This window comes from Rhinolophus sinicus, linkage group LG06, assembly GCF_036562045.2.
Source record: "Rhinolophus sinicus isolate RSC01 linkage group LG06, ASM3656204v1, whole genome shotgun sequence".
In the NCBI taxonomy this organism is placed as follows: domain Eukaryota; kingdom Metazoa; phylum Chordata; class Mammalia; order Chiroptera; family Rhinolophidae; genus Rhinolophus; species Rhinolophus sinicus.
The window spans coordinates 16,455,508-16,479,032 of record NC_133756.1 but is presented as its reverse complement, the minus strand read 5'-3'; the positions used below and the strand labels follow the sequence as shown (position 1 = coordinate 16,479,032).

Here is a 23,525-nt window from a genome sequence, read left to right as displayed (position 1 = left end):
TAGAAGAAACAGAGACTCTACATGGAGAGAAAAATACTTTCAAATAATCTGTCATTTCAAAGAACAGAAAAAACTCTAGGAAATTAAAAATATGATAACAAAAAGAAAAACTTCAATAAAAGAATTGGAAGATCCATTTGAAATTTCCCAGAAAGTAAAGCAAAAAGGGAAAAATATGGAACATAGAAAAGATAAGAAAATGACAGGACCAGTCCATGATGCCCAACATCTGAATAGGAGTTCTGTAAAAAGAGAATTGGAAAAGAAAAAAAAGAGAGAAAGTTGAGAAGTTAGAGGAGGAAATTATTTGAGAAATAATATAAGAAAATATCCCAGAACTGTAAGATACAAATTTACTTAATGAAAGGATCTACTAAGTGCCTATTACAATGGGTAAATATACACCCATATCATTTAGAAATCTCAGAACATTCACAACAAAGCATGCTACAAACTTACAAAGAAAAATATAATAGGTCGTGTACAACTCATCAGGAACCAGAATGGCTTTGGACTTATCAGTAGCAACAATGGAAACCAGAAGATAATAGAACAATGCCTTCCATATTCTAAAGAGAAAATTAATTTGAACCTAGAATTCTACACCCAAGCAAAGTGTAACAATAAAATAAAGACATTTTCAGACAGGAAAAGTCTCCAAAACTTTTCTAGAAGATATGTTCCACCAAAATGACTAAACCAAAAAGAGATAGATAAGAAACAACAGATGCAAATCAAAAAAATGCACACACAAAAAAATCCATAAGATGATAGTGAAGGCAGATTCAAGGATGACAGCTATGCATGAAGCATAAAGGGAGCAGTTAACCCAGAATGGAATCCAAGAAAGACTTATTCAGGAAGATGAAACTGATAAGATACCAGATACATATAAACCTCTTGAAAGATTTAGACAACTAGCTAAAAATTGGGGTTGAATTAATAACAATATAGAACACCAACAAAAACAAAACAGTTATTAACTCTATTTAAAAAGTTGTACAAGAAAGAAAAAGGCAGGGGGAGGTTCTAGAAGAGGGTAAACAGGGTTAAATATATAGTGTTGGAAGGAGAACTGACCCGGGGTGGTTAATACATAATGTGAGCTATAAATGATATATTACAGAATTGTACACCTAAAATCTATGTAACTTACTAACAATTGTCACCCCAGTAAACTTTAATTTAAAAAAAAAGAAAGGAAAAGGCACCATAGTTCGCTGTGTGGCTTATGAAATAGAATTTACATAGTCATAATAAACACTGACTACTGACCAAAATTATGCTTATAACTATATTAAAAGTATGAGAGACAGGAAGGGAAAGAGGGAGGAGGAGAAGAAAGGGAGCTAAATCCTCATATTCCATTATGGGAAGTCTTGATCACTAGAATGATCAAGAAAGGAATATATATGCCTAAAACTGAAAAATCAAGTAGTAATATCAGCATGTTATTACCTAGAGACATGGAAGTAAATACTGAAATATTCAGCAAAAAGAAATTGAAGAGGGAAATGAATAGCGGGAACAGGGAAGTGCTATTTTTTATAATAAAACCTTCAGAACAATTTGCTTTAAATTGCATACATATATAACTTTAGATGCCAAAAAAAGTAAATTCTGTAGTGCGCTGCTGTTGGTGGAGTGCTGATAAATTGTTAACAACCAGCTCTCCGAAGGAAAGAATAAGTGGCCTGATTTGTAACATTTGCCAGTCTTCATGGTGTAAATTCTCACACTATCACCAATGGTATCAGGGAACACTGAGTTGTGACTAGACGCTAACAATCGGCTCTCCCAAGCAGAACACCCTGGCTCTAGCACACCTACTGATGATAGAAACCTGTCTCGAGTATTTCACTCTTTCATCAAACACTTAAGGACCCACTCTGTGCTGAAGACCACTGGGCAACTGAAGACATAAAATGCATAAGGTTTAATCTTTCCCCTCAAGGAACTCATAGGCTATATGCAATAAGAAGTTATAAGTGCTGTGGTAGAAATCTGTAAGGTCACAAAGAAAGAAAGAGTCAGGAAAGAATTAATTAAGGAAATGACTCTTGAACTGAATCTAGAAAAATGAGTAGAATCACACAGGCTGGCAGAAGGAATCTTCTAGATATATCAAGAGTATGAAGTGTGAGAGAGCATTATCTTATTTCAGAAACATCTCCTCATTTTGATCTTAGCTTAGATTCACCACTTAAGAAGAGCCTTTGCTGACTACCCTATCAGAAATAATCCATCCCAAAACTTGGTTGCATCAACCTGTTTTATTTCCTTTGTAACATTATCACTGTCTGGTCTTACCTATGTACCTGTCTTTTCCAAGTGAAATGTTAGTTTGAGAATGTAAGTACTTTATCTTTCTGTTTCACTGTTATATCCTGAGGGCCTACAGGAACTCAATATGTATTATATGAAAGAATGGTAAACAATTCATAATGACCACAATATAGAATTCAAAGAAGAGACAAGGCTGTAATAGATGGACAAAGGCCAAGTCATTGAGTGTCCCCTAAGGAGTTTAATAGGTAACAATAATTTAAGAGCTTAAAGCAAAGGAATAACGTGATTAAATTCCACATTTTACGAAGATCATTTTAGCTCCAGTGTGGAGGATGCTCTGAAGAGGGTAAACATGGAGGCAGGAAGACTACAGAAATAATCCTAGTTAAAATATACAAAAAGAGGGCTAACTCAGTGGCTCAGGTGGTTGGAGCACCGTACCTAATGCAGAGATCGCTGGTTCGATTCCCACATGCGCCAGGGAGCTGCGCCTTCTACAGCTGAAATTGTGAACAACAGCTCTCTCTGGAGTTGGGCTGCCTAGAGCAGCTGGAGGTTGGCATGAGTGGCTGGCAGCCAGCATGAGTGGTGAGTGGCCAGCAACTATCATGAGTTGCCGCAGGCTGCCGTGTGCTGCCATAAGCGGCCGGTGGCCAGCGTGAGTGGCCAGAGTGAGCTGGCCGGTGGCCAGCTGCTGTGAGCAGCCGACCAAAGAGGAAGGCAGGGAAATGATGAGTTCCATTTGGGACAAGTTGAATTCATGGCAGGCAGCCTTGATGTGCAGGACTGGAGCTCAGGCAAGAAGCCTGTACTTGAAGTACAGATTTGGGAATGGTCGGCATAGAGGTGGTAACTGAAGCCGAGGGAGTAGATAAGATCACCAGGGAGAGTGTGGCATTAACAGAAAAAAAACCAAGACAAAACCTTGGGGAACATTAGTAATTTTAGACATAAGAAAAGGAATCTAAGGAGACTGACTAGAATGATCAAGAAAGGAATATATATAGGGTAAGGAAGAGGCCAGTTGGTAGGTGAAGCCCAGATCTGGTTGGGGAAACAGGGTAGGTGGTGGTGTACTCAATGAGATGAGGAAGGGTGAGGGAGGAGCAAATCTGTGAGGAGACAAGCCCTGTGTAGGGCACATGAGGTTGGAAGTAACCTATAGGACATCCGGGTGTGTAAGAGTAGCTAGCAGCCAATTTGATTAGAGGTTAGGAGAGGTCAGACCCAGAGACCTCTTTCTGAATCACTGTGGCCTTTTCTAACTTATTTTCCTATCTCCATTTTTCTTTCTCTTCCAAATCCACCCTTCCACTATCTAATCCCTATGCATTAGAGCATGAGCTTTAGAGTCAGACTGCCAGAATGAATCCTGGGTCTGTCCCTTATTAGTCATTTAGCGACTTTACCACTTTGTGCCTGATTTTCTCACTATAAAATGGGGTAAAAACTGAGTTACCTCACAGGATTATTGGGAGTACTAAATGAGTTCATAGACATAAAGCACTTAGAACAGTGCTTGGCACGTAGAGTGTTAGTTGTTATTTTATCATCATCATCATTACTTTATCTCATTTCACAGAGGTAGCATGTTGCCAGCATTGTCTTCCTAAAAGATATCTCTGATCATGTCCCAGTTCTATTCAAAAACTTTTGAAAACTCCCCATTACCTTTAGAATAAAGTTTGAACTTCAGGGTTTCTCCTGATCTAGCTCCAACACTGAGTCCTGGAATGTTAGAGTGAGATGGGGCCTGAGAAGTCATCCAGCTCAACTCCTGCATTTTTACAGATGAATAAATTGTGGCGTTCCAGACTTTTTTTCTCCTTGCATTCCTGCTACTCCATGCCCCATTCCAGGTTCCTGTGTGAGACTGACAGGTCTCAGCATTCTCTTGCAAACAAGAACTATGATTGTCTTTGTCCATTTGATCACCTACCATGTTTCCCCGAAAATAAGACCTAGCCGGACCATCTACTCTAATGCATCTTTTGGAGCAAAAATTAATATAAGACCTGGTCTTATTTTAATATAATATAAGACTGGATATAATACAATATAATATAATATCATATAATATAATACTGGGTCTAATATAATATAATATAATATAATATAATATAATATAATACCAGGTCTTATATTAATTTTTGCTCCAAAAGACGCATTAGAACTGATTGTCCGGCTAGTTTTTATTTTCGGGGAAACACAGTAATTCCACAGTAGCTTATGAGGCTTTGTAACTTCCACTATGTCATCTTGTCTTAGACCTTCCAGGAAAGACAGTGCCATAACTTTCCCATTTGCTCTAATTAGCAGCCTCTCCCTCCCTCCCTTCCTGTGGGTGAGCAGACAAAGGAGTGGCTCTCTAGCACCTCTCCAAAGTGTTAGTGTCCTGAATTGACATGAAGAGACTTGGTGAGGAAACCAAGGCTCCCTAAGAAACTCCAGCTTGCTTATATGAGAGAAGGTCATAGAAAAGGCCTAGCATGATACCCCAAAGTCAATTGCTGTTTCGGAGGAGGTATAATCTTGGATGGCCTAATAACGTTTCTAGCTGGGGAAACAATAAAGGTTTAGATGGCAGCTACTGCTATTTTCCAACTTAAAAATTGAGGTAAAGCTATAGCCCACATAGGGTTAATGACCAGAAAGGCCGTTAGGGATTACCCAACCCCGCAAATGAGCTCCTAGTGATAAGATCAGACATCCAGAATCCCATATGAACTTTTTCCCTTATTTTCAGGTCATTTAGTTTTAATTACTTACGGTAAATTTGGAAAAGGTAATTAAATTGCAGTCATGTGAGACTTGATTACATCTGGACTGAGTGATAGAATAGGAGCATGAATTTGTCCAGAGGGAGTTTCTCATATACTTGGTTTGCTTGTCTCTGCCAGCAGTGGTGAGCGGCTGGAGCTTTCTGGACCTCTGCCCAAAGTCCTCAGGGCTTGAGAGATGCTAACAGGACCACCTTGGGGAAGGTGTAGGCGAGACTGCAGAGAAGCCTCCTGCTTGTCTTTCTCATTTTCTACCTCTTCCAGTTGATATGACAGCTGATGCTCAGCCATCCAAAGTCTAGTGGAAACTTCCTTGTCAAGACTTCAGTGTCAGTCCTGTGTTGTGCATCCTTGGCCTCTGGCCCGAGCAACATCTCCTGCATTTCCTCCTAGTCCAAGGTGAATAACCCAAGCCTCACATACAGGCAGGCCACCCTCACATACAGGCAGGCCAGGGAACCAGGTTTTCTCCTAGATTTTCCATGCTTTCTGGAGGCAGCAAGTGCAGCTCTCAGAGCCAAACAAGGTAATACTGCTTCTCATTATTACCCTGCGTGTCCTCTTTACCTACACTCAACTGACTGCCCTGCCTACTGGGTCCCTTACTTTTCCACTACGCTTTATACCTGATATTCACTCTGCCTGAATTGCCTCTCTCTAGAGATCTTTACCTGTAGAAATCTTACCCACCTTTCAAGGTCCAATTCATTTTCCAACTCCTATATGCAGCCTTCTTGAATTGTCCTAGCCAGAAATTATTTCCCCCACTTCTGTGTTCCCTGTGTACCCGTAACACTTGACTTATGCTCACGTGACACTTACTCCATCTTTCTTTTTTTCTTCAACTAGACTATAAATTCCTTGAATACAGAAATAGTTTTCATATGCATTTGTGCTTTTTAACTCCGAATACTTTTTGTATACTAGATACCTTATAAGTATTTACTGAATGAAAAATAGAGATTCCTCTTTTTTTTTTTTTTTCTTAAGATTTTATTAGAGAAAGGAAACAGGACTTTATTGGGGAACAGTGTGTACTTCCGGGACTTTTCCAAGTCAAGTTGTTGTCCTTTCAGTCTTAGTTGTGAAGGGTGCAGCTCAGTTCCAGGTTCAGTTGCTGTCATTAGTTGCAGGGGGCACAGCCCACCATCCCTTGCGGGAGTCCAACTGACAACCTTGTGGTTGAGAGCCCGCGCTCCAACCAACTGAGCCATCCCGGAGCTCAGCGACAGCTCAGCTTAAGGTGCCGTGTTCAGTCTTAGTTGTGGGGGGCAGAGCCCACCATCCCTTGCAGGAGTTGAGGAGTCGAACCGGCAGCCTTGTGGTTGAGAGGATGCACTCCAACCAACTGAGCCATCTGGCCACCCGGGAGCTGAGCGGCAGCTCATTGACTTCATCCTAGTTGTGGAGGGCGCAGCTCACTGGCCCATGTGGGAATCGAACCGGCAGCCCCGTTGCCCAGAGCTCGTGCTCTAACCAACTGAGCCACCCGTCCGCCGGAAAAATTGAGATGCCTGATTTAAACGCCCCTACTGTAATTAGCTGAGTATCTGTCAAGATAGCCCTGTCTACTTCTAGAAAAAAACATGGAGTGAATACTTCACTTCTTAAAACTCACCCAAATGAAAACAAACAACCAAAAAATGGAAGCTCCACATATTAAAAAACTAAATAACTCACATACCCATACACAGACGAAAGAATATCTGCCAAAAGCAGTGAAATTTAGATCAGATCCAAAGAGAACACAAAGATTCAACCAGCATTAGGAATAGGGGCATGGGTAAATCAAAGCAGAAATGGCAAACACCCCTTTTGCAAAATCTCAAGTCGCATAGAACTGAAAGGATAAAACCATTGAGGCACATAGTAGAGAGAAAGTTAGGTTGGCCTCAGACATTTCTATGATGACATTGAAAGCCAGTAAAACATTTATAAATTTTGGAGGGAAAAAGATTGTGACCTAAGAATCCTATAGCTAGTCAAGTTATGGTTGAAATATAAAATAATTAAAAATACTCCAGGGCTCAGGAGATGTGTCACTCATGAATCTTCTGGAAAACTCTACTTGAATACATTATATAGCCAAGTAAGAACTAAAACAAAATACTGACAACTGGGTAAGTTAAGTGTAAAAGTGAGCTTCCTTAAATATAAATTAGTCTGTGGTAATTAGAGTTGCAAAAGAGCATAACTGTTAAAAGAATTCTGTCCATGTGTTAAAAGAATTCAGTCACACGCTTGAAAACACCAAATTATGAAACTTTGGAAAGATCCCCTGGACCTAAGGAGCTCCTTAGGACTTTTGGTTCATTCCCTACCTTTGTACCATCTGAACTAAACCCATCTTAGATGGAGAATAGCTTAATTCTTTAAGGTCATTACATCTTTACTTTGATTCCCCCCCCCCAAACGCTTCTTTTCCTTAGCCTCTGCTTAGGCAATATAAAGACTTAGATTTCTTAGAAGGGAAACATTTCCCATCACTAAACCTTTATATAGTGAAGGGAGGCACATAGAACTAAAAGGAGGGAATTTTCAGCCTGCGCATTGGAGCTAGTACATTTTAATTAGAGAACCTAAGAGCAAGAGTGACCAGAGACAGGAAGGAAGTGAGATATTTCTTCAACTATTCTATCTCATTACATTGAATTAATATGGATAAATCTCACAGATATGATGTTGAAGGGGAAAAAAGCAAGTTGCAGAAGGACCATAGAGAATGATAGCATTTATATAAAATTTTAAAACATGCAAAACAATATCTATATATTGTCTATTAACATATGTAGTAAAAATGCTTAAGAACAATAAGCACCAGAGTCAAATAGTGGTTAGACTTCTGATGGGTGGAAGGAGGGAAATGTGATCAAAGAAAGATGCACAACAGGCCGTATTGTTTGTTTCTTGATCTTTTTGGTGGGTACACAGTTCTTTATAGTCTCTAGACTTTTTTCTATGCCTGAAATATTTCATTAAAATTAATACATGGTTCTTCATCTAGAGTGACAACTGGATGAGGACCCAGGAGTCTCTGGCCCCTGGGCAGATATGGATGACTCAGCCATAATCTTTGCGCTGAAGTGTAGTGAGTTTGCCTAAAGCAGACCTTTAGTCACATGCCTAGAAAAGCTACATGGATCTCCAGGTCCATACCCTTTTCTCCCCCAAAGTTTGGAGTAAGTTTAGAAAGCCTGCCAACTAATCCCCAGAGAAGAACCTGCCTGTCCTCAGAGTTACTAAGAAGTTTCATGGTTCTTTGCCCAATACTACCCAGTCAACAGCTGAGGCAGAAGCCCAGACAGAAAAGAGTCCCTGCTGTGTAGGCTTAGGCACATTGCTTAACCTCTGAGAACCTCAATTTTCTCTGTAAAAATTAGAATAAATACCACCATCCCTACAGGCTTGCCAAAAGGATTAAGTTACATAATGAATGTAAAGTGTTTTGTGTAATGACGCATGAGTTCCCTTTCTTTCTGGACTAAACTGGAGAAAGTCCTAACTGAAGGCAGAAGAGGAACGAGAATTTGGAGGCATTATTGCTTCCCAGGTCAAGGCTTCTTCCTCATGTCATGTGCCACGACGTGGTGTCGGTGTGATGTGATGTGCCTGGCCAAGCAGTGATCTTATTGTAGACTTCTGTGTTTTCTCACGGACTTCTCTCTACTGAAGCATTAATGTTTCCAGGGTAACTTCCCAAGACCTGCAACTTTGCCTAAAATGTAACCCCACCAAGGAGACATGAGGACCAAAACCCCATTAATCTTAACCATCTCTGAGCAGCTTCTTAGAGAACACAGCCAGGCATTAGCACAGCAGAGTCCTTAGTACCAGGCTGAGAGTTAAAACTAGGAAGCAAAAACTATAGTTCTGGCGCTGGGGCCAGTTCTTTTCTTGAGTTATAGGACTTAGCAAAAAAAGGCAAAGTTATTACTGTGGATTGGCAACCTGGAGAGGGTTTATTGATACAGTCGTATCTGTCCTTTCCCTGTTATGAGCAAACACACACACTTCCAGTAAAATCCTTAATCTTGGAGTTTCTTTCTGGACAAAGGGAAAGCTTATATTGACTTGAAATTTTTCCGAAGTACCTCAGCTTGCTAATGGAGGTGACTTGTGACTGCAGCAGTGATAATGGGGAACTGAAGAAACAAGTAGCAGAAAAGAGCTTCACATTCACCGAGCATTTTATGAGGTGTTCATCTCAAAGCTTTCCACAGATCCACTGACCAGAGCCTCAGGAGAGCACCCAGCTTCCCGTCAATCAACCCACTTTTTTCCTTATCACATCTTCAGACTCTACAGTGGTGGTTTATGTGTCTCAGAGGGTGTTACACACAAACTAGATAAGACAAACAATATGGGAGGTTCTGAAGACCTCAATCAGACCTGCTAAACATAAGGAGAACCCAGGCTGTCCATTGCTGTGGAAATCTGGCCTCAGTCATTCCAGCTGCTTCCTTCCGGAAATGCAGAAATGATTCCCACTTACATTCCAGATTCCAAAATAGCCAGTTAGAAGTCTCTAATTATGGCTGCTTGAGTTTCTGTTGGCTCTTTTTTGTCTGCTAACTATGTTTACCCCTTGCCTAGCTCCAGTGCCTGCATTCTCTGGCTCTTAAAACCTTGAGCAGGAAGCATCCTCCTAATCCCCCCTTGGAAAAAGAAACGAGATTTTTCAGTGACAAACTAGTAGCCAATTGTAAGCCTGCTCTGTCCCAGGAGCCTGTGTATCTGAGGCTTTCTATACTTCCTTACTATTCTTTTTGGGAGAATTTTCCCCATCTGACTGGACTGCTTTGCCTAAGGCAGAGGGCAAGTTAGAAAGTTCTGGAAATTCCCTTAATACCCACCCACTGAGTGTATCCTGAGTTTGAGCCAAAAAAACAAACTAATACTGTCTACCCATGTCTACTCCACACCACAGAGGTGCTGTGGTTTTGGCCTTTTGCTGCTTTCTGACAGGCTTTAACCTTCTAGAAGAATAGAGATAAGACACTAGAATGCCATAAAATGCTAGATTTTTTTATTTTAATTTTTTTGCATTTTACTAAAGTTTTGGCATTTGGAAGAATCATTTTTTAATGGCCTGGGCATTGATAATTTCAGTCCTTGGAATGTCCTCCATCCCCTATGCTTCCTGCGTTGCTTGAGCATTTTTCCTTGTTGGTGTTTTGTTTTGTTTTGTTTTGTTTTGTTTTGTTTTGTTTTGTTTAAATGGCTGCTCACACCCTTCCGACTCACCACCTCCCTTCCAGCTGCCCCTCACTGTAATTTAAAAGTACTGAATATTCCCTTGTTAGGATAGTGCTCCTTCCACAGGCCATCTCAGCTGAGAAAAGCAATTTGGCAGTTCCAGGCTTCCTCCGGTCTTTCCTCCCCTTAATTTCTTTGTATGGCTTTATGGTCAAATGTATGGATTCTGGAGGTAGGCAGACCAAGATCTGAATCTGCTATTTGGCAGTTGTGTGGTTTGGGGTAAATGGTTTAACTTCTCTAAATCTGTTACCTCGTTATTTTTACTGCATCAGAGGTAAAAATGATACTCCCACAATCATCTAGGAAGCTTCTTTTTCTAATTTAAATACATAAGGCCCCCCACCCCAGATCTACCAAAAGGATTGGTGGGGGCCAGTACATTGAGAGAGTTGTTTTTCACACTGCCCAGGTGATTTTTCTGATGAAATAGCTAGATTTGTAAGTCACTCCTATAATGTACATAGAGTATTTGGCACAGTACCTGGCATAGAGTAGGTATGTAATAAATGCTACAATAAATGCTAGTGAAGATTTTCAAATAACCTTTTCTCCCACCCACCAGCCTTCAGGAGCTATAAAGATGCTCTTTAAACACATTTAAATGCTAAGAACCAGCACTGATACTCTTAAGAGTGTGGCTTTAGAATCTAGAGTAGTCTTTCATGTGGTGTGGAGCTAGTTTAAAAAGTTTCCTTTTTTTCCTGAATGAATATGGTTTTGATTAACCTGAGTCTGTAGTGCGAACTGTGGGGCACCCATTATTTCCACAGCTGATCTCCTAGGAAGATTCGTGAGATCTGAACCTGAAATGAAATTTGGTAAATAGTCCCAGATGAGAGTCAGGAGGGATGGGTCAGCCCAGGGACCAGCTCCAGCTTCCATCCCCAGACCAAAGGAGGAGAGATTGGATGGAGTTTAGGTCAGGGGTGCCTAAAGAACTCAAATCAAAGTGTCTGCTCTTTTCAGGCTTCGGGGGAAGATCATTGTGAGCATATCCAAACTCTGGACTTCTCTAAAGCCAGGTCCTGCCGTGGCCCAGCTGATGATAACTTCAGGCGTATAGCCATTAACTGGGCTGACCGGCTATTCCCAGCCTATGGAAGAGCCCAAACCCCCAGCCCACAGTGCTGAGGACAGAAACGAGAGCTGTGGGCACTCCCTAACTTAAGCTATTGTGTTACAGAAGCAACATCCAGGGCAGCGTCATCTGCAACAATGCTGTGATCGAGAAGGGAGCAGACATCAAGGACTGCCTAATTGGAAATGGCCAGAGGATTGAAGCCAAAGGTAAACCAAAATCCAATCACAGATGCCATTTTTTTACCTATCGCACTAGCACAGAACATGCTCAGTGCTGGTGAGGACTGGAAAACAAGCACATGTATACACTGCAAGCAAGACCATAAACTAATAAAGCTGTCCTTGTAGGGGGATTGACATCATTGACAAATTTTTAAACTTTGACTTAACAGTTCCATTTTTAGGAATTTATCTTACAGATAAGCTCATAGATGTATGCAGCCTTACTATCAAAAAATGTGAAACACACCAAAAAGATCTTATGGCCCTGATTGGCACCAGTATTTTTCAAGGACTCTTGGACATGAGAGAGAAGGGCCATTAAACCAACAAAGGCTCTGCAATTAGCTCTGGCTTCCTGAAGTCCTTGAGCACCTCCCCTGACCTGTTTAAGGGAGGTCGTCCCATAGAGTCCTGGCCTGGAAGAAAGTTAGTGGCTTCTTCAGAAGCCATTCACTCAGAGGTGGTCATTTTCGACCACCTAGAGATGATGCTATTAGCTATGCTGTTAGCTCACTCTGCTCTGTAGGTGCAGAAAGACTATATAGTGCTTGAGAGACACACAAATACCAGTTTCCCTGTTAGGCTGGGCAAATTTGAATGGTCCTTAATTTGGCTGGATGGTTTTAGCCAAAAAATAGGTAAAGCTCAGGATTAATAAGAACGGCTAATTCCTTTTAAGCATATTCCTAAACCTAAAATAGGGTGCGGTAGGGGAGTTACTGAAGGAAAGAGCCCTACCAATTCTGAACTAATAGAAGCCATATTATTTTCCTTCTCCCCAAAGGCCTTCTTCAGTGTTTTTCTCCTTCCCCTTTTTTAAGTTGAATACCTCCCTTTTGAGCTTTAGACTCAAACAGACCTGGGTTCAGATCTCAGATGTGCAACTCACTGGATGTGCACCAGGTTCAGTTGTTAATTTCTAGTCCTCAGATTTTTAAAACTAGAAAAACGGAGACAATAGTACGTATCTTGGAGGATTGTCATGAGAATTAAATACAACTAAATGTGAGGAGTACACACATACCGAGGGACTTCGAGCTCCACTCACACACCGCGCCGTTGTACCTCTCCCCGCCTTTGCACATGCCCCCTCTCTCTCAGGGATCCCTTTCACGAAGACTGCCCAGATGGTTTCTTTTCTGTACACCCTTCCCTGACTCTTCCCATGACTCCCTACAGCCAAACTGAGCATTCCTCCCCTCCTCGGCACCCCTGAACTTTGTCAACACCTTTATTAAAGTCCATTCACAAGTTAAGGCAGTTATCTGTAAATGTGCCTTCTCTGCTAGACTGAGATCCTCAAGGGGAAGGACTGCTTATTCCAATATGTACCCCTAGCTCTCAGAGCAGGTCCTGGTTTATAGTAGATGCTGGGGAGCAGGGTGGGGGTAGGAGACAGGTGAATGAATTTTGGACCCATAAAGCATATTTTTAGGGATTTTTAGGGATTTTATGGCAGAAAGTTAGGGTTCCAAGAAAGGCATGTGTGAGATGGTCACAATTATCATGAGATCTCTCCTTGCTTTTTTTCTAAACTTATGCTAATAAAAGAACCACATGCAACACTGATAACTGAACTGGGAGATGTGGCCAGTTCTTCCCCCTCATTTCTCCACTTGAGTCTAGATGCAGCTCTCCTCCTCACTGCCTGCCTTCTCCCATTCCAAGCACTTTCTTTCTCTACATGTGAGAATTGTCATTTCTGGGAAGCCTGGCAGCAGCACCCTAACTATTGGTACTTTCTGCTGTGATCACATGCAAACTGAGGGTATGCGCCGAGGTGAGAGGGCTGAGACACCAGCCGAAATACCAGCACAGGAGGCATGGATGGTACGGCCCTCCCGGAATGCCATTAGCTTACAACTGTTATTTACAGCTTTAAAATGTTCTCACATACACTGTCTTACTGGATTTTCATAAAAGCCCTCCAACACAGGGATTCATTATTGACCCATTTGGTGAAGTAGAAACTGAGACTTTGAAAAGTTGAAATTTACTCAAGGTACATAGCTAGTAGATGACAAAACTGAGTTTGCAGCCAGGATTATTGCCAAACAGCCTTTAAAAAGACCAAAGGAAGAAGTCACTCTGGGTTGCCCAGCAGAATTTGATCGGTGATACCCCTTTTGTCCGTTTAGTTCATCTTTCCCAGACCAATAGGCCTCTGTATCCCAGCTCTTACTGATCCTCAGGAACCTCAGGTCTGAGCTCTTTCCTCTTGTTCAACATACCAGCTCACCCAGGCCTCCCCATGGGTTGCAGAGAAACTTATTTCTTGAGCAGCTGGAGCCGGTTGGTATTTTCTTAAAAATAGGATTCAGAATCCCCAGCCTTTTCTCTGACTCCATGGAAGGCCTTGGAAGGATTCCCCAGTTTCAAAAGCAGCTGTTCAGCTGGTCTGTAGAGCTGCTTTCTTATCCTGTCCCCTCCCCTGTCTCATTGTATTTCTCTGTCCTTTGTTCTCTTCTGTTTGGGTTTGTGGCCCCACACAATGTTTCTTCCACCTCCTTCCTGTCTCTTTGTCTCTGTAAATTATCTCCTGCTCAACAAAAAGTAAAAACATCCCCCAGTGCTTTCTTCTTTCAGTCCCTCTTGGAACCAGGAGCTGCTTCCTTTTGTTGTTTTTAAAAGAGTTTAGAGTCTAGGCATATTTGAATGCGTGAACTCCGTTTGCCACCACCCTAGAGGTCCCTCATTTCTTGTGTGCTGGAACCTGGAACTTCATGGTTTCTGCTGCTTCTCCTCCCCATTTCCAACAAAGTAATGCTGCTCCTTCCTTTTACTTTGCAAGGACGCCTTTTCATTCTATGTGCAGAATGCATGAATGGCAACTGCATGCCACATACTGAGAGTTTGAGGCATGGCACCTCCCATCAGGGAACACAGGGCTGGGCTAGCCAAACCCCTAGGATGTCGTGGGCTTCATTGTCTCCTGGACTTTCTGGCTCTAACACTATGTGCCCACTTCTTCGCAAGGAGAACCCCAACACTTCCTGCTCTGTCCTCTATGCTGAGGGACCAGTGCATCCAAGACAGTAGCAGTGCCTTCCTGACACAGGTACACCTGCCCAGTCACCTGTTCCCACTGTCACTTTCTTTGAGGCTGAGCCATATGGAGAAAGCAAATTCCTAGCCATTGGTGCAGCAGTCAAGACCTGTTACTGTGGAGGATCCAGACAAACATCAACACCTCCAGGTCCTCACAAGCAAAGAGCTCAGCAGATGGCTAAGTCCCTAGTCTTCCTCACATGGAGGGATTCCAGGGGAAAACATTCATCCTCAAACGCTGTCCCCTCTCCAAATTCCAATCATTTGCATACCACAGAGTCTTTTACCCCAAAAATGTGACACGTAAAACCCAGTGTAGGCCTCGCTGCCCTTTTCTAGCACTACCAGGAGAACAAGCCATTTTCTAACAATTCTGGCTTTTCTCGCAGCACCCCAGCAAGCTCAGTTAATGAGAGTATCTCTGGCAAAAATCCCTGTAGCCAAGTTTGACCTCCTGCTCAAGCCAGTAGAAAAGCCGTAGCCAACAGACTCAAAACCTGAGAGACTCTCATTATGATGGAGGAATATTTTCCTGTGATTCCCCAAATGATGTAGATGATGTTGGATCTGCCAGCAGTTTCTGGGTGTAGGCCGGAATTGTGTCTCGTGAGACTGAAGAATGGAAACACGGACCCAGGAGAGGCAAAGAGTTTTAAAAAGAGGATAGTTTATTGAAAGCAAAGAGTCAGAGCTCCCAAGCGGGAAAGGGTCCCGAATGGGGGTGGCCCCGTGACTGAGGCAAAAGCTCTTACTTTTATACCTTCCCTTGCCTATTTGGGGAAGCAGAGCTGTTTGAAGAAGGGAACTGGAGCCTTCTAATGAAATTCATTTACCAGGTTTGTTCTGCTTGCCCATCCTAAAGGAATTAGCAAAGTAATCCTCTCTTATCTATCAGATCTGCTCCGTCTGTCAGGCCAAAAATAATTTTATGATTCACCTCAATGCCTTGTTACATTATGTCCTGGAACGAAGGAGTGATTTCAAAACCTGGAGTTTTAGGATATGGCTCTCTTTGTTTATTCCACCAAGGACCTCCCTGTCTACCTAGGGACATGCTAGCTAACCTGTATCAATTGGATACTTCTGGGTCTCTTATGACTGTCAGTGAGAGAACTTGGATCTCTTCCCTGTGACCACAGTGATCAGTCCTTTGGCCATGAAAGTAGACCTGATGGCTGCATAGGTCAAGTCCTGGCCAGCAGGACTCCTTCCCAGCTTCCCATCAGTGCAGCTTTTCATATGTGACTTGTCATTCCCTCTGTCCCATTGGTTTTTCCCCCACGTACCATCCTCCCTTGTACTCTTCCCTTTAAGATCTTTCCCAACCTGACTCCAGCCCAGAACTTTTCCAGCATGTTTATTGGAATCTGCTTCCAACCCTGGCCAAACAGAAATAGTACTGCTTGTTCTCCTGTAGGTTTCCACTACCTTACTGAATTTCCCTGAAAATACATCTACCTCCCAAAATGCCACATATCGTCTCTCTCCCCTTAATCCCAGTGAGTCTTCTCCCACCCCTAGGCCAAGAGCAGATCAGAAGGCAGAGAGGACAGTAGGGAGGGCAGGCTAGAGAAGCCTCAGGTTGTTTATTTGGAATCTGGCAGAGCAGAAAAAAGCATTGTCTGCCCCAGCCAGACTCCTCATTAGCCCCTCTGGTCTGGAGCACTGAGGGCCAAGAAGAATGTTAGTTGGAACTGGGACTGTCTTCAGCCCAGTGACCCTGGAAACTAGGAAGAGACTGGCTGAAGGAGAGCAAGTGTCAGAGTCTATCTAGATAAGAGTGTTGAGGCTGATTCCAGGCTGTAGAGGAATAGAGTTAAGAGCTTTTGGAGGTGACCTGGGAAGCTAGCCAGGGAAGCATCTCCTTTGTTCTTTTCTGGTCAATGTTATCTCACAGGTGGAGCCTGATTGACAGTCACAGTCCAGGACCAGCGCCAGCCCTAGGGAATTTGGCAGCCTAAGCACTATCTGGGCTTCCTCCCCATTCCTCTCCCTGAAGGAAGCAGATGGCGATGAAGTATAAAAAGGAGCATCTCCTGGGGCAGGAGTGTAGGCGCAGCCCCATTCAGTAACTTCTGTTTAATACTTATCAGAGCACTATGCTGAGCTCTTTACATCACTTATCTTACTGAACCGTTGTGAGGAAATAAAAGCCCAAAGACGTGAAACAATTTTCTCAAAGTCAAATTAGAATTTAAGTCTTTATGACTCAGATGCTCTTTCTTTTCCTGCATTGTCACTCTTCTTTCCTATCCTTTTCTTCTCATGAGATTGCCTCTGTCCAATGCAGTGCCATAACAGAAGTTTTGTGAAAGGCCTACACCTCGGTTTCACTTTCCACTGGAGAACGTTAGAGAAATAGGCCTGAGGATGCCCTGGATCCCCAAGCCTCTTTGTTCTTATGCAGCAGATGTGTCAGTTTTGTTCTCTTTGACAAAAAGATTGGAGGCCATCTCTTCTATCTGTGCTTCCTACGTTGTACTCGCACGTAACCCTCAAAACACACACACGTTCAGTAGGTACAGCCTACTATATTCTAGGCTCCAGTGTGGTAGGTGTGTAAGGATGAATAAAACTTGCCTCTTGCTGTCCAGCTGCTCACAGTCTATTATAAAGAGACAAACAAGTAAAGAAAATAAGTGTTTCCCCGGAAATAAGACCGGGTCTTATATTCATTTTTGCTCCATAAAACACATTAGGACTTATGCTCAGGGGATGTCATCCTGAAAAATCATGCTAGGGCTTATTTTCCGGTTAGGTCTTATTTTCGGGGAAACACGGTAGAAGACTAACTCTTCTATCTCCTATATCTGCCCCATGTCGCTAAGCAAGAAGTAGACAGAATGCCCCTGGTTCCCCCTAGCCCACACCACAGGTTCCCTGCCTCCTTTCTATAGCTCTTATTCCTTGAAAGCTAACCCTCTTCTTAGTTTTCACCACATTATTGATCAGCTTCCAGGTCACTCCCTGAATATACTGAGGGTTCACAGTATTCCTCTTTCTTCCCTCTTTTTTCCAAACATCTTGGACAACCTAATCATATTCATCAGTGAACCATCCAACCCGTCCGCTTCATAATTTCCTGAACGTCCCTGTTCTACCAACCTTCACCTCCTTTCAACTTGAGTTCTCCGCTTACATAACCATTCCCTACCCTTGTCATTACCCAAAATCTCTGAAATCTTTCATGTGCCAATAGCTATGCTAGACACTGGGCTATGATCATAAATACACTTCCCCTGCCTTCAAGAGTCGTACAGTGAAGTAGAGGAGAATGATTAATGAGGTAAAGACAGAGATATGTATTAGGTAGAGTGTTTTCACAAAGCAGACAATGGACAGTTCAGAGGGGAAGGCATCACATAGTGGAGCTGCTTAATCAGGACATTTAGGGTAAGAGTGTGATGGGGGAGAAAGGCATGTGGGAATAGCGTGTGCTGAGGTCTAGAGCCATAAAATAGTACGACTTATAGGTACAAATGGTGAATGGTGGAAGCTGAAGCTGAAGAGGTAGGCAAGGGTCAGGTCGTGGAGGGTCTTATGGGTTTGGACTTCATGAAAATAATAAAGGCCACTATTTATCAAGCACTCAGTAATTCTTTAGCTCATTGAATCCTCACAATAACTCTATACAGTTGGTGGTATTATTTCCATATTACATATGAGGCATCTCCCTTTTTCCTTTGGATATCTCCATGTAACCAGTTAGTCTCGTTTTTTCTCATTCTTCCATTCCCTATCCTCTGCCCACACCACAGTATTTCATGTTCTCCTTTCATACATCTTTATGTTTTTGTTCATGTTATTCTAAAAGCCTAGAATGCCTTCCCTTTGATACACTGCCTTTAAAAACTCTATTCATCCTTTAAGGCCTAGTTCCAGTTCCCCTGCTATGTGAAGTCTCCCTGAAAGCCAGGTGTGTAGAGCCAGTCCTCTCCTGTTGTGTGGGAAGATGCTGTCTTTCCTAGAGTCCCTTTGGCAAGTTGTATTCTCAAGAGCAGAGCCACATAGGAAAGGAATAAATGTTTGTGAACACAGAATTAGAGATAATTGGGTTTGAAATGGCATCTTTTGCTGATAGTTCTCAAACAACCTTTCCCTTTTCTTTTGTAGCCAAACGAGTGAACGAGGTGATCGTGGGGAATGACCAGCTCATGGAGATCTGAGTTCTGAGCAAGTCATACACCTTCCTCCTGGCCCCCAGAACTACAGATGTTGTCTGGCCCACCTGTTTGACTCTGTATTTATTTCCCAATAAAAAAGGGCTCCCGAAGGCATGCTGGAGATTTATGGAGTAGTGCCAGGCTCCACATCAGGGGCTCGGTGTGTGTTCATGAGTTATGTGGTAAAGACCATCCAGAGCCAGTCTGTAGAACGAGACAGGACACAGAGGCCTAGCTCTCGTGTACCGAGGTGACTAGGCAGGGGCAGCAGCTCTCCAGTGGTAAAGCTCCTAGGTGGCCTGCTTTACAACTGGCTGGCCCAGCCTGGTCCATAAAAGCATCTCCCACCTGCAAAGGTCTGGAAGTACTTCAGTCCCTGACACTAACAATCTGGTGGGTCTAGCTGCTGCCAGTACCACCTCTGCACATGATGCTTCCTCTACAGCTGCCGATTTGGGCCTGGCCCCTGAGCCTCAGCCCAGGACTTACTACTCTGCTCCCATACCTACCACACAGATTCCCAGCCCTTGCCACCACCTACCCCTAGCCTCACCCCCTAACTCCTGCCATTCACTCCCTATCCTTCCAGTCTCTAGCCAGTTTCTCCAGCTCAACTATTGTCCCTTGGAGACTCTTAAAGCAAGCAGAGGTAGCCCCTGCCTAGCCAGCAAGCCTGTCCCTACCAGTTTTCATGGAGGCAAAAGCAATAAAAGCCATGGTCTGAGAAGCCAGACCTCTTCCCCCCTCCCCTTAATGAGGTCTATCCAACCTGGTAAGGAAGAATCAGGACACTATATCATGGTTTGAAATTCTTTCTGACTCTTCTCCAGGACTCCTCTGTGTCCTAATTATACAGACTCTCCTGCTTCAGATAATTGAGAAATGAAATTTCCATACTCACAAGTGTTCTGGAGTCCTAGCCACCTTGCCTTCACCACCCCCATTCCCAAACACAGGTCAGCTCTACTCTTGCCTCTCCCTTCACTCTACTTTTACAACCTGCAGGTGTTTGGGGGAAGATAAAAGTGGTTCCTGGGGTGAGATTTCACCTCCTAGAATTAAGTAAGTAAAGGTTTCTCTTGATGTGCTCTCTGTGGGTGGCAGTAATTATAAAAAATAATTTGAAATACTGGTTTCTACATTGCTTCAAAAATCTGAAGTCTCTCAAGTTCATTTGAGTAATCGTGCCTGAGCCTTAGTGTTTTTTTCATTGAACCTTGAACTTGTGAGAGACTGACTGGATAAGCATCCCTACCCTGGGGGATCACCTGCTCCACCAGCCTCCGTGGGAGCTCTAGAGCTCCACAGTCTTCCCACTGGTCGGGACAAGGTGCCTGAACATTTGCCCTAATCAGACAAGAGCTGCAATGGCCCAGCAGAAGTCGTTGAAACCAATAGAACTACAGCAGAAGTGGGAATAAAGAGCTGTGGTGGTGCCCAAGATGGTCTTCTTTGGAACTGAAATTAAATTTGTGTGGTCCAGATGGAGACAGTCCTGGCCTAGAAGGAAGAGGACCTGCCCTCTGTAATGTTGTTTGGCTTCAGCCAAATCACTGCCTGTCCTCCGTCCCTGAGTTTCCCCATCTGCAAACTGGCCCTTCCTATTCTTAGGTTTTGTTCCCTCTCTCAGAGCTTTCTGACTCTTGGGGTCTGGGTGGCCCAGCAGCCAGAAGACTGCTGCTTGACCACAGAAAGGGGATGAAGCTGGGTAGGTTTGGAGGGAGGGTGAGGTGGGGGCGGAGCAGGGGTTCATTAAACTGTCCCAGAGCCCTCCCATATACCTCTTCCTGATCTTCCCCACTAAGCCTTTGGAATCCCTGACAGTAAGTAGAGGAAAAACCTCTTCTTTGCCTTCCCTTGCTCAAGCCCCCGGGCAGCCCCTACTCCGAGGAAACAGACAGCTGGAGAAAACAAGACAAGGCAAGGGTTCCCTGGGGGAAGGCCTTGCTGAGCTTGAGTCCCAGCTGGGAGCAGCCCCCAGCTCAGGACACTGCTGCTATTGTCTCCAACAATTCCAGGACTGGCTGAGTGCCCAAGATGCTCTGATTTATCTTCTCGTTGCTCTATTTGTCTGCCAGAAAGCAGGGACAGTTTTTGTTTCCTTTTGGCAGCAGCTACAGAGGGTTTGAGTATGCCTGCAATACAGTGTGCAACTGAATGTCCACTGGCCAGCCACCTCTCTAGGGGACAAAAGCCAGAAGAGCCAGGCAGGCAAAAGAGTTGATAGGATCTGCCCTGCCTCTCCCAGTGATGCTCCATGAGGGAAGTGGGAGAGAGGAGGAAGGGGACCTTCAATACCAAATCAGGGAGCACTCTGGGGAGGTGTTGAGGAACAGAGTTCTGGGAGCTTGTCTGGGAGGTCAGACAAAATTTGACGACTACTCCAGGAACCCCTCCCCCACTAACACCTCACCCCTCCTGCTGGCAAGAGCTCCCTGAGCCTATAAGGAGACTCACTGCAAAGGTTGCCCTCCAAGCTTTTTCCGAGGCTAAAAGTCTTCCCACTCCTTCACATTATTCTTCCTGTCCCACTCCCATGTGCAATGGGGGGGGGGGGGGAATTGTCTTTAGCTGGAAACTCGAGTAATCCAGGGCCCTGTTCGGCCTAGTTTAGAAACTGTTTCTATTTCCAGAGAATTGCAGAGAGTATACTTTTTTATCCACAGCCATCCCTACCCCTAAGGAGGTATATAAGCCAGGCCTCTGTATGCTGCTTTCTAAATAGTTAAATGTGTCTGAGGAAGGGGAAGAGGGGTGTGGGAAGGACCACCCAGACGGAAGGTCTAGAAAGCTCAGCTCTAATGGAGCTAACACTGAGGGAAAGAGGCTGGGTAGAACACATTCTACTGGAAGCCGGGATGACCTGTCCTCGACCTGAGCTGTCTGCCACCACCCAGAAGGATTGCATCATGGGCTTTTCTGCCATGGATGAATGGGGAGATTCTGCTTTGATTCTTAGCTCGTCTCTTTCCCCCACCCTCAAGGCGAAAGGCATTCTCTGATCTCTGGTTGCAGCTTCTGGCACTAGAGACTTGACAGGTACTATTGGCCCCTAACATAATGTTTGGTCGGCAGTGGAGACTGCCAGGTCCCCTGCTTCCCTCCTCCACATCTCAGGATCATTGACTCTGCCTGGCCCAGATAATAAGCCAGCCCAAAGTGTGGTGAGTGAGAAGTTTGGGAGAGTACCAGGGAAAGAAGGCCTGCCCTGGCTCCTCCCACATGGACCCTATCCTGAAGCCAGGTTGGTCACTTTACCCAACAGTTGTGTGTGAGAAAAAGAGAGAGAGGCCTTCCTCTTCCTGGCCCTTCCTCAGCCATACATATTATTTAATCCTTATGTCAATGTCAAAATTATGTGACTTACCCAAGATCTCACAGTCAGTGTATAATTCAGACCTTGAACTATATCTTCTTTTAGATTCTGTCGTCTTCCCACCTCTCCCATCCAATTCCTCTCACTTCTGGAAATTTTCCCTGAGTATTCCAGCTCACAGTGGTTTCCCCTGTGGTCTCTGTGTTCCCCCTTATTCTATGAACTTCTGAAAACCAGGTGCTCTGCAACCCCAGAGTTTAGCGAAGGGGTGGACACATAAGAAACCCTAAAGGATGTTTGTCTTATTAATCAGTAATTAGATTTACTCCTTGGTGATAATGAATTTAATTAGATTGCTTTTCTCTTTTGTCATTCTTTAGAGAACTTACCCGGTTTGGTCCAAAACACATAACCAGGTCCAGTGGAAACGACAGTGAACCAGGTTGTTCCACAGTGAAGCAGACTGCTCAGAGAGAAAAAAGAGGAGCTTCTACTTCCCCTTCTATTCCCTGGGTTCTGTGGCTTTTAGTTCAGACTGGCTGAGCTCAGCTGCACTCAGGAAATCACTTTGTTAGGGAGAAGAAAGGTCATTTCGGAGCTTGGACAGCCAGAGAGTACTAGGCCCTGGGTTGGAATGTTGGAACTGCAGACCAATTTCTCCCACTCTGGTCTTGGAACTACAAGGCAAGAAGTTTTCTCAGCAGGCAGGCCCTACCCTGGAAGCATCCATAGACACGCTGGACCTCACCACAGTTGTTAGCAATGGTGGGCCTGCGGTGGAAGCAGAGTCCCAAGGCCCCAGGCAATTACAAATCTATTTGTCCACGGAACTTATGCCTTGCAGAGTCTGGTAAGAAAGAAGGAGGTCTTTCAAGAGCTACTTACAGCAAAGACTCTCCACTTGCCATCCTGATGACAGCCAGCCATACACATCTTTGGTTGTAGCCCCAAGAGCAATCTAGGGGCCCATACAGCCTAGTTTAGAGGCTATTTCTATTCCTAGAGAATTGCTGTGGGTACACTTTTTATCCACAGCAGGACCCAGTGCTCTATGTCAGGGAGGAAAAAAGGGCTTGCACACAAGCTGCTTTTAATGTGTAGTTACTACTCGGCCAACAGCATCATGCATGTATTAGTTGCTCCACAGGCATTTTCTGCGTGAATGGACCAATGGAAGAACAAACCTATTAGGTGTTCACCTCCTCAGCCTAAAGGTTCCCTTTCCCCAGGACTGAGGGTCTGGAGATGTTGGTAATTGACACGAGTTTTCGAAAAGCAGTATGAAAATGGGTAGCAGGAGCCATAAGAATGTTCATATTTTTTGACCCAACACCCCCTCTTCTGGGAATCTGTCCTAAGGACAGTCTC

The 23,525-nt window shown here is 43.9% G+C and overlaps 1 protein-coding gene across 2 annotated transcripts in view; it reads left to right on the top strand.

Moving 5' to 3' along the window:
• EIF2B3 (eukaryotic translation initiation factor 2B subunit gamma) overlaps window positions 1-18,951 on the top strand; it is a 111,148-nt gene extending 92,197 nt beyond the window's left edge. For both annotated transcript variants that reach the window (XM_019716551.2, XM_019716550.2), the window contains 2 exons: window positions 11,512-11,615; window positions 18,792-18,951. In XM_019716551.2, the coding sequence (XP_019572110.1) occupies window positions 11,512-11,615; window positions 18,792-18,844 (157 nt within the window). In that variant the 3' untranslated portion in view covers window positions 18,845-18,951. The remainder of the gene's footprint in view (window positions 1-11,511; window positions 11,616-18,791) is intronic.
• Window positions 18,952-23,525: the final 4,574 nt, after the last annotated feature.